The sequence below is a fragment of the Diuraphis noxia genome, unplaced genomic scaffold (genome assembly GCF_037042655.1).
Source record: "Diuraphis noxia isolate RWA-SAM2 unplaced genomic scaffold, SU_Dnox_SAM2 contig0002, whole genome shotgun sequence".
Taxonomy (NCBI): Eukaryota; Metazoa; Arthropoda; class Insecta; order Hemiptera; family Aphididae; genus Diuraphis; species Diuraphis noxia.
In genome coordinates this window covers 83,104,809-83,117,129 of record NW_028301712.1, presented here as the reverse complement: position 1 = coordinate 83,117,129, position 12,321 = coordinate 83,104,809, and the positions used below count along the sequence as shown (strand labels likewise).

At 29.1% G+C, this 12,321-nt stretch overlaps 1 protein-coding gene and 1 non-coding gene across 3 annotated transcripts in view; both read left to right on the top strand.

Moving 5' to 3' along the window:
* The window catches only part of LOC107173421 (cationic amino acid transporter 4), a 38,681-nt gene that overhangs the window by 24,938 nt on the left and 1,422 nt on the right, over positions 1 to 12,321 (top strand). Inside the window, exons 4-9 of one of the 2 annotated variants that reach the window (XM_015523958.2) lie at positions 7,010 to 7,177; positions 9,032 to 9,319; positions 10,311 to 10,561; positions 11,285 to 11,500; positions 11,600 to 11,822; positions 12,109 to 12,270. In XM_015523958.2, coding sequence (XP_015379444.2) covers positions 7,010 to 7,177; positions 9,032 to 9,319; positions 10,311 to 10,561; positions 11,285 to 11,500; positions 11,600 to 11,822; positions 12,109 to 12,270 — 1,308 coding nt within the window. Of the gene's footprint in view, positions 1 to 7,009; positions 7,178 to 9,031; positions 9,320 to 10,310; positions 10,571 to 11,284; positions 11,501 to 11,599; positions 11,823 to 12,108; positions 12,271 to 12,321 lie in introns of both variants that reach the window. The other variant, XM_089218797.1, reaches the window with a different exon arrangement.
* On the top strand, positions 1,452 to 1,523 carry TRNAE-UUC (transfer RNA glutamic acid (anticodon UUC)). Its single transcript has one exon. It is a non-coding gene; the product is annotated as a tRNA-Glu (tRNA).

Sequence of the window (12,321 nt, the reverse complement as noted above, 5' to 3'; positions counted from 1 at the left end):
TTAAAAGGTTTCACAATTCATGTACATTCAAACAAATTATTGTAAGCGCCGCAACATCGAAGCAACTAGATATTTGAACAAGTGAGAGTTTAAGCTCCGATATTTTTTGTGACGTGATGGTACCTAACTTTTTAAACAATTTCTTAGGGTGCTAATTTTGACTTAGGGGTGATACCCCATAGTTGCACCAACGCACAGCAATTTTGAAGTATTTAGGTAGTTTTTTTCAGATGGGATGATGCTCAATATAGAAAATATAGGTAACTATATATATACAAACACTGAAACATCAAGTGTGCGTTAAAGTAGAACAGAGATGGCTGCAGGCTGCAGCTATAATATGAATCCTCTTGAAACGTTTCAAGGTTTAAGGAATCGAAGTTTCTTATTGTAGGAAAAAACAAAGTATCCACCTAATAAGAATTCTTACTTCTATTTTATGTACAAGCTTATAAATGTATAAACACTATGTGTTCGTATCGTATAACTAGCATCTATAATAGTTTTGTAATTCTGTCAAAGATAATTTGTTAAGGAGTGAACATTATACGGATATAAGCCATAAAGGTTAGGTATAGCATTATATCTACCAATATACGATAAATTATTATTAAATTATTCTAATTAACGAGATTTTATTCAAAATGAACTATATATAAGTATTACCTAAAAGAATTTTCAACAATTAATATTATTCATCAAACTTGTTTGAAAACTACGTTTTACTTTTTTTATTTTATTTTTTATTACACCTTAATATAATTTAACAGACCCATAAACATACTGCACAACATTCTACAAAAAAACTAGTTTCTGTGCAGCTCTAATAGTTCTATATGTAAGTTGTATAGGTATTTCGTAATTAACAAAAAAAAATGAAGTAGGCAGGTATGTTGTTATTTTTTAGTTTTATCACATTTATTTGTTTTGATATATTATGGCTATTGAAGCTTGAAGTTCATGATTGTGTAGATCAAGGGCTCGGTGACTTTTTTGATGCTAATAAGGGTCAAAAGATAAAAAATACATTTTTCATGGGCCACAATTTGAATAAGTAGGTACCTATATAACCTTCAACTTATTTTATTTTAAGTAAAAAAAAGTGTCTATAGCCATTTCAAATTATCCCTAGTCCTATTTTCAACATCTTATAAAATTGGATGGAACAATTTATTAAGTGCTTAATTTTCTAGCTCTGAAAAGATATAGATAGGTCTTATCTACCTAGATAAACAAACACATAATTGTAAAACCAATAGTTCCTTGTTATTTTAATACATTTTGTGTTAAATAATAGGAACCTGCTACCTATTAATTATAGTATTAATTGTAATGGTTGTATCTTGTATGAAAAATAAAACTATCAAATTAAAAAATAGTCACTAAATAAAGTAATTTATTTGTATTAACATATCTATAAATATAACTGATTAATCAGCACTACTCATCAATCCGGTATGGTCTAGTGGCTAGGATACCTGGCTTTCACCCAGGAGGCTCGGGTTCGATTCCCGGTACCGGAATAAATTTTTTCGTTTTTTTTTCATTTTTTAAATTCAATAACTTAATAACCAGGACTCTAAAAAATGCTTAAATAACTTTGCACTTTGCACTAAAAGCTGGAAATATGCATTTATATGCACTAAAAATATGTGCCAAAATAATATTATGTAGATTAGAAAATAAAAAAGGCGGGTAAGTCATGGATGCCGCTCTGCTGTAAAGTAGGTTACAAGTGGGTAATTGTAATGGATGGATTTAAATTTGAATCCAATGATATTATATCATTGTATACGAAAAACGATTCTGAGCGAAGACGGTTTATCTGTCTAGGACATATTATAGATTATTAAAAATTTTCAAATCTTAGATTTAAAAAGAAAATTTTTTATGAATTTCTAGTTTCTTTTATTTTTCAACTGCTATTGTAAAAATATGATAGGAGCCTTGTATTAAATTCACAAATCTTAGATATAAAAGGAAAATTTCTATGAATTTCTATCAAAGATAATCTGAACATTGCCGTAATTTAGCCTATTTAGTCAAAATTTGAACTTTAAATGCTTATAAAACAAAATTGTGACTATATATTTCTTTTATTTTTCAATTGCTATTGTAAAAATACATTATGAGCCTTGTATCAAATTTTCAAATCTTAGATTTAAAAAAAAATTTTTTTATGAATTTCTAGCTCAAAATAATTTGCGAATTTTCGTGATTTTTACGTATTTTGTCAAAGTTCAAACTTTAAATGCTTATAAAAAAAAATTGTGACTATGAATTTATTTTATTTTTCACCTGCAGCTATTCTAACAATATGTTTAAAACCTTGTATTAAATTTTCAAGATCTTCTACCCAAAAAATAAATTGTTATCGATATTAATTTAAAAAATACTAATAATGATCCAAAATTTCAAATGCCTATGAATAGTTCAACTTAAGTCGAAAATTTTTGAAAATTGCATGGTGTATAGAATATATTTATAATATAAACATTTGGTGAAAATGTCATGTATCTATTTACATCACATTTATTTATTTATTTCACACATCACCAATTGTGTATTATGTGTTGTATTTTTATTTTTATTATGTATTATTATTATTATCAATTATGCAATTACCTATGCGTTTTGGATCTCTGGCAGAGTCGCACGCAACATATATATTTTAAAACTTTTTAGTGTACATTCCTATGTTTTTTTAAATAATTTTTGTGAATTCACGCTATATCGTCACCCTTTCCAAGCGGACATTATATCCGATAATGTGGCCAATGTGGATACGTTATTATTATTGAATCTGGATTTTATTCGTGGGTTTTAACTAACATCATAAATAAGCTATTAACAATTATTCTTAGATTTTAAGTAACATAATTAAATATATTTACGTTCGTCGAAGTTGTATGATTACTATGTAAATCATCTATATGTATACATAAGCTATCATAAATCATTGGACATAAATACATTTTTTTATCAACACAGTACAGGTATTTATATATCTAATCAATTCTACTATCACTTGTAGATCATCCGAGTTCCGCAGCACCGCTCATAGAAACTTTAAGTTAGGTACCGTAAACTAAGAAATTATTGACTGGACACGACGGATTAAAACGTTGTTTCTTTTTTTTTTTGTTCTTGAATTAATATACCTGACAGTAATGAAATAATCTGTTTGTACAGTTTATATACGAATAATAATAATCTAAAATCAGAAATGAACAAAATTACAAAAAATATTTCATAAATAAGTCCACGTTTAGAAAAATTAAATTTAAGCTAAAAACGTTTGAGTGAACATTTCAAGTATCTAATGGTTGTGTATAGCAATAAAAAACAAAATCAATTTTACCGTCGATAATCAATCACACATCAAAGCGAAATTTTTACCGACATTACAGAGGTTTAATAATAGGTTTATCCATAATAAATTAGTTTTCTTTCTGGCCTACGCGTAACATTAGACACGAAACGCATCTACACAGAATCATTTTTTTTTATGTTTTTGAGTAACTTAACAATAAAACCATCAGTTACAAAAACAACAGAAAATAATATTTTTGAGTGTATATGACATATTGATTTGTCTGAATATCGTCTCAACAAAATTTAAACATCGTCTAAATTTAAATTTTTTATTTTTTTTTTTTAAGTCTTATATAATAAATTAAACAATAATAAAATATAAGACCCATATGTCCTATCATCGGAAATATTACCTTCTATAGTTTTTGTATATCACTCTAAAATTACTGAAAAATCTTTAAAAAAGAAATGATTTTAGATCAAAGCCTTTTATCCATGTTGTCAATAAATATTGCGCTGATATTCTCCCAGTGAGAACTTATAAGTATACTTTACGGGTAGAGAACACAAATTTCTTACATATATTCGTTATTATTGATTTTCATAATATTCTATTATATTAATTATGTATTCCTACTCTATGACCTATGTACACTAATTGGTAATTATTCAATTAGGTATTGAACTGAATACGCATTATATTATAATAGTTATATTCTATCGTACCTGCAACATATTGCTTACCAATATTTTCCAAGCCATTTAATTTTTGATTATTTCTTATTAGGTATATTGATATATATTATGATATTAATGTAATTTTTCAATAAGTATAATGTAATATTTATAATCTTTTTTTTTTTTTAATATTTATTAGAAAAATAAACAATCTATACAAGAAATGTACAATATTCTCTTAACACATATTTATAATCTAACAATTTAAATTATTATCATTATTTTTTTAAATATTAATCAGATTATTACAAAATAATCACCATAGGTAATTATTTGTTTTAAATTTATATTTTAAATTTTTGTTGGGGGGGAATTTCGTTAAAACGTTTCTTTTTTGAGATTAAAATATTTTGATGATGGACGATGGTTATCTAGTGGCCATCTGCCAGTGGGTGTAGTTATGTTCAGTGTTAGGTTATAGGTTTCACATATTATAATCTATAGTGGATTTTCTTTGATTTCCATTAGGAAACCAACTGCGGTGTATAATTCTGATAAGTTTGATTTGTAGTAAGTTCAGTATTGTTTAATATGTTGTGTTTTATGTTTCAGACAGTTTAGATTTATTTTTGTAGATATTTTTGAATTTAATTTCAATTTTGTCTTCAAATTTGATTTGATGTGTCTGTTAAGTTTTTACCTCTAAGAGTGGTGTATTACACTATCAATTAGTCTTGTTGTCTTTTTGACTTTAGATTTCTGGCTTCTCATTTGACTTTGCGACCTTTGGAAATCCAAACTAATGTATTATGTTTATTCTCTTGGTTTGATTTGTGTTGTTTTTGTTCGTATTTGTCCAGCAATATATTTTGTTATGCTGTATTTTCTAAAGTTTTCAGTGCGTTCGGTGAATGATGGATCGATGAGGATAGTATTTATTTTTTTGAACACACGTGTACAACGGTCATATTTTATACATCAACTGTTTTGAGAATTAGTTGGGCGTCATCAGAACTATTTTTATGTAGTAGAAATGAATCTGGTTGTGAGGTTTTCATGCGGCAAAACCTATAACGTTTAATGCAATTATTGATAAATTATCAGTATTGGATGTTTTATACACTATTAATATACACAGTGTGAAGTTCTATGTCAAGTAATGTGACAAATGGAAGCAAGTCAACGAATGAAAAATATTTTTAAAAAAATAACACTAGTCCAATATTCTTGTGCCATTAGTCATCACAACAATCTCATGCGACTCACCATAGTCACATTAGACTTATACCCCGTGATCACTTTAGTTATCTATACTTACGCTATACTAAACTAAGTAAATTTAACTTAAATACTTTGTACTTACCATCATAATTACTAAATTCGCACAAATATAATTACAAAATTGTATGATATTTAAAAGGAATAAATTTGATGGCCTTGTATGTCAGAAACACTTAATAACAATAATAATAATTATCCATAAATAATTTATCGTACATTTCACTTAACCTAAATAGCAGTGGCCAGGGCGCTACTGATATTTTATTCTACCCCCTCCTTCCTCCAAAAAGTAGCTAGCTATCGCTATTTAACTAGTTTTTTTTATGTAGTGCGCTGCTTCAACGCTATTGTTTAAATGTAACGCACTATATTTTTTCAAAATATTCTAAAGTTGGTAAGTTATACAATATACTGATTTCAATTTTGATAATTGGACAAGATTTGACTTCGTGGGTTAATTTTATAACATTAAAATCAAATAAATCACTATTACAGTCCTCATTATTACAATGTTAATAAATAAAAACAATAGTTATCGTATACTACTTTAAGTATCGCCAAATAGGTTGAAGGTAATGACAAAATATTGGTAGTTTTCGCTTTGCTCATAGAAAATGTCCAAAGTATTTCGCTAATTTCTATTGTTTTATTGTAGCGACACTACGTTAATTGTTATGCGAACAAACTAGCGTGCTACTACTGTTAGCAACACTTAGCGCACTACTCCGGAACACTGCTAAATAGGTACTAATGGTGATTTATGGTCAAATTGTGGATTGAAATCATAAATATTAAAATATGTATGTAATATATTTTACTAGTTTTCAAAAAATGGGCTTAAAATGATATCGTATATACAGGTGTAAATATTTGTCATGGGACGCATTAAAAAAACAATTTTCAGAATCCCGTAATGTGTTTAGTGGCATAATATACACTGAAGAGTGTAGTAAGTTTTCTAACGAGTTTACCATACACATATATTATTAGATTAATACCTACGCAGTTATTAACAAAATATAGACGTACACATCGTACAATCACGTGTTACTACAATTTTACTTATATATTTTTGCTTTGAGCTTCGTGAACTCTGAACGTGGTTGAGATTAATCACCTGTTATAATTATATATATATATATATATATATATATATATAATTTTTATTAAATTGCACCTATGTGGCTATTAAAGAGTGTCCAACAGTGTTACAAACTTCTTTTTTCCAAATGTGAACCAACAATTCTAGTCTATACTGTGAGGCCGGTGATTATTTAAAATTTTTTTGGATCTAAATAAAAATCCAAACGAATAGTTTTAAAGTTATCAAATTCAGAGTAGTAGTCCCTACCAACGTACCTCTATAGGTAAATGTACTATAAGAGGTAAATAATTATAGTCCTTAAAAATGGTTAAACAAAATCTAAAATAGGTATATGTAATATTGGATCTAGTATTTATTACACTCGGTAAATTTTTACAAATTATACAATTTTGGTAGATTAATATTAATTACCTATATTAAAATTGTCTAACCATAATAGCCTACCCATCTTACTATCCATTATCATTGGCTTAATATCCTTTGTACCCAAATAGTTAAAAAAAAAAAATCATGAGCATGATTTGCGAATCACTCATTTATACCTAGGTACTTAATAAATTTAAAAATGCATCAGCACGTAAATAATAATAATAATAAATATAATTTGTTTTGCATGTTTGATTTACTTAGGTGCTGCGTCTGTGGCCAGAGCATGGAGTGGGTTCTTCGATTCGATGTTTGACAACGTTATCAGAAACACGACGATATCCGTGTTGGGTGAACTTCACGAGACACTGTTTGGCAAGTATCCGGACGTGTTTGCATTTTTCGTGTGTTTGCTGCACGCGTGTATCCTGGGTAAGTGAAACCACGGTTAATGTCTAAAACCTTAGATAGCCTGTCTCGATTTAATTGGCAAAACGCAGAATTCTTGGACTATACAAATCATATTATAAGTGCCTATTTAATTTTTATAGTTTATGTATTTAGTGCGTGTTAAAATATACGCGATTTTACAGCAGGAACATACATAATTTTTTATTTCGAGGAATTCAAAGTAAAATTCTTTATGTTTTGTCTCCGTCTTACAAGTGCGTAACATAGCAATTTCCACGCTCAGCAGAACACGTCGTGTAGCTCTGTTAGTTTAAAATTTAAAGTGAACTATTGACCTCTAATAAAATTTAAAATTAAGATTATTATCTAAGGCTTTTCATAGGTTTTTTATTAATATTTTAATTTTAAAGCGAGTTAAAATTGTTAATTGTTTGTATATCTTAAAAAACTCATAACTCGCTTTAAAATTAAAACATAATAAAAAGCCTACATGAGAATCCCTAGATAATAATCTTACCAAGATGTGTTCATATGGACAAATCCCACATATCTTCCTAGAAAGTTCAAAGTTGTCCTAACTAGACTGCGGATCGGGCACACACAAATTAAACTCATAGTCATCTAATGAGTAAAAATGACTCCCCAAAATGTCCAACATGCGGCACCGATCTAACAATTAAACACATAAAGACCGAATTTCGATTATACTCCGCCAAAATCGGCCTCAAATCTTCCTGAATATACCTGTCTGAATTACTAGGCCTCAACAGTTCATTGCTCTCAGCCTCTTTAAAGCTTATCACTGCACAGGAAAAACTGCAAAACAAATTATAAAAACTGTATAAATAATAAACTTGTTGATATAAATATTTAAAAAAAAAAAAATTATAATCTATAATGGCCTGTGTCACCGAGGGTAAATTTGTGTTACTAAAAAAAAATAATCTTACCTTTAAATTTTTTTAGAGATTAATTCACTCTAAATTTTAAATTAACGTAGCTACGCGTGTTCTGTTGAGCGTAAAATTTACCATGTTACGCACTTGTAAGACGGAGACAACACATGTGGGATGCAAAACGATAAAAATCATAAAAAGTTTATAATTATTGCTTATTAGTTATTAAATTGTACCAGTGTTATAACGCCCGATGATTAATTTAGTAGATTCTATATTGTTGAAACAGTATGAGTATATATAATACGTCATACGCTCATAACATCATCACCATTATGAAGCATATTGTTTTATTAATTTTTTTTAGTGATATTTAAGTACTAAAATAATAATTATTGTGCCTAATCGCAGAGTAAATAGCAGAAAGGGTCCACTAACTCCACTGATTATTAATTTATATAAATATTATTAGTTATGACCTCCAATGATTCTTCTATATAATATAATATTTCTAATACTTATAAGTAGGTATATAATATGGGTACTTAAATTTTTTCACGTTTATAATATAATTATCATTAAAGTTATGTTACGATATATCATTTTTAAAACAAAGAATTTTGTTGAAAAAAATAACGTTAATATCACAATTAAGTATTTGTAATTATAGTGAATTATTTATATAATATAAGTCCTATAAAATAGAATATGATTGTACGACAAAATTATAAAAATATTCTTGGCAAATCCTTTAAAAAATAATCCATGAAATGAAAAAAAATATTTGTCTAAAAATTTAAATTTTTTATTTTTGTAAGGACGGGTGATATATAGTTTTTACAGATTATGATTATTTGTATTTGCGGTGGTATCGATCCCCGACAACTGGATTTTAATATAATAATAATATTATTATATACTGCAGTTATTGCAGTTGTTTCGTTATAATGATAATATAGACCGTCTTGTGTCGGCGCAGGGGTAGGCGTTAAAACTTCGTCGTACATGAACAGCTTCTTGACGCTGATCAACCTCGGCGTGATGGCCGTGATCGTAGTGGCCGGATATTATTATGGGAACAGTGACAACTGGTCCAGTGACGGCGGATTTATGCCGTACGGCACGACTGGTATCATAGCCGGGGCAGCCACCTGTTTCTACGCTTACGTCGGCTTCGACAGCATCGCCACCTCGGGCGAGGAAGCAAAGGACCCGGCCTATTCGATTCCAGTGGCCACGATAATTGCGATGAGCGTCGTTTGCACAGGTATACTTATGGTTGCAATAGTTTGGTATCGCGTCCGATTACGGTAGGCGTCCGATTTGTTTGGATGTATATAATTATAGGTACATCACCGGGTGGATGGTTCCCGCGAACACGGGACACACAGAAAACGTTGTTGCGCGTGCGCAAAATACAATAATTATTAGAATTCACCAATATGATATTGTTCATATATCATATATATATATATATATAATCCATAGATATTTATATGATCCAATAGTCTATAGTTTCTATTATCCCACGAGATTAATTCAAAAATATGCGAAAGATACTGCACGACTGGTATAAGTTACTGATATATTTGTGGATATATTATACGCGCGGCAGATATATAGGTACGGCAGACGTGACGAACCTTTTTTGGGTCTGAAGTGCCAAATTTTGCAATCAAGGATTTGAACATTTTTCGCAAAGTGTATAAACACTAAATAGAACATGATAAATATAATGAATAATGATAATATAAAAAAAACATTATCAACTTTATATAATATTTAGGAATATTGTAATATAAAAATATATACAATTGGTTTTTTTTTTCAAAAATGGCACGCGTACCGCGGAGTCGCCACACCTGAATACATTTATACATGCGTATACACGGTTTTTTGTTTATACTTACTCGCGCGTGTGTCTGCCGTTTATGTATGTATATAATATAGGTTTAGTTGTGTTTGATTTCAAAATAATAATTTAAAAAACGAATCCTAAAAACTTAAATTTTTGATAAAATTATTATTTACCATTATACGGAACTAATAATGATGCTTCCCGAGTTTCAATACAGTATATTATACGTACCTATATACTATTAGCCGTCAGAGCAATAATAATGTTGTATCATAATAATAGGCATTGTCTTTGGTACCTTTTATTTTATTGTTTAGATAGTTCGATCCTATTTAACGGTTCACATATAGAAAGTGATTGACAGCTATTCGCGTAACGATTTTCGTCGATTTATTTACAGGTTACGTATTGGTGAGCGGAGCATTAACATTCTTGGTCCCATACTGGTCCATCGTTCCCGATGCAGCATTTCCGGCGGCATTTGCTGGATTAGACTTGAACTGGATTAAGTATTTAGTATCAGTAGGAGCATTGTGTGGAATGACTACTACTTTGTTTGGATCTCTTTATTCGTTGCCCAGATGTATTTATGCGATGGCCGATGATGGATTGATTTTTAAATTCTTAGCCAAAGTCAACAAAAAAACTCAAGTACGCAAAGTAATAAAAATACAATTATTTTTAACTTCAAATAACAAATCATAAATTGAAATATATATATAATTGGTATTAGTATTTATCTGATTTCTAATAAAATACAAACATCGATATGAATTTGACAAGAATAACATTTTTCATACTTAAGAGGACTCTATCCAAGAATGGGTCACTTACGTCTTTCAAACGTAAACCATATCAAATTTGAGTTCAACGGAACTGATCTTGCTTAAATATTAAAGTGAATCCACTTGTTATCAAATTTTAAGATAAAAAAATCTGCTTAAGCGTCAGATTTTTTTCGATAATTTAACTTTCAAGCAATAAATAAACATGCCGTTTGACGTACATAATAGTTTGTACATGTTAAAATCTGTTTGAAATAGAAAATACGTTTGAGTATCTACTATACGTGAAATATCATAATTAAAATATCGGAAAAAGCTGATATTCAAGAAAGATAATATTCTACTTAAGCTTATTCATTCTAATAATTAAGGTAAATAGCTAACAACAGTAAATTGGTTTTGCTGAATTCAAATTTGATTTGTTTTACGTTTGTAAAACGAGGAAAACACATGCATGGGTAGATCCTTTTTACGATTAAAAATATATTCTAGTGAGTATATCGTTTTAAATTTTACAATCGTAATAAATGTGTAATATAAAAAAATTGTTTATTGTTTACATTATTGTCTAATCGAAAATATGTTACAGATACCAATAATAAATTTGGCTATATCTGCCTTTTTGTGTGCATTGATAGCCTTATTCTTCGATTTGGAAAAATTAGTTGAATTTATGTCGATCGGTACATTGTTGGCTTATACTATTGTCAGTGCTTCAGTAATAATATTAAGATACCGTCCTACCAACCGCGGTCTAGTACGGGATTCTAGTAGTCTCTTAGAACTTCCTACTTCGCAGGCAGACGTAAGCACGCATATAAATAATAGTATTATATATACAGTTTTAAATTTACTCTGCAGGATAGCCATGAATTGATTATTGTTATTGATTTACAATTTTCAGTCTTTTGAAATGGACATGGGAGGACGCTTAAAACCATCCTATAAGTTTCTAGAACCATTTTTTGGCGAATTCGAACCTGGTTACATAGTTTGTGTGAGTATTGGTTGCTTCACAAGTTCCACCGTCATCTTGTGCGTTTATATTCAATACTGGTTTAATATCGAACATGTGAGTTGGACCGACGGCGTTGTGTTGGCAATGTTGGGCACCGATTTAATTTTATGTACGTATAAAATATATGAGATTATTGCAATACATCGCATTACATATATATCTATATAAATCTAACTATAAAGAGTAAACCATAGTCCATAATTAGGGATTAAAAATTATTTTTTATTCGTTTACTCACGCATTAGTATTTTTATATATATTTATTTATCAAAATATCAATTTCCATTAGTATTAAGGCCTTCTTTAATCGACGAAAAAATTATTAAATAAGTGTTATAGTTCTGATACCAACAACAAAATAGGTTATATACAAACGTTATTTATTATTGTTTCAGGTCTGCTCCTGATTGAAGCCCATGAGCAAAATTCAACAGAACTACCGTTTATGGTACCCCATGTGCCTCTAATACCATCGCTTAGCATTGTTTGTAACATAGTGTTGATGACTAATCTTAATTTGCTTACTTGGATACGGTTTTTCATATGGATGGTTATAGGTAAGTTATAAAATAAACGACGCTCATTGTACGTGTGCGCAATTTTTTTTA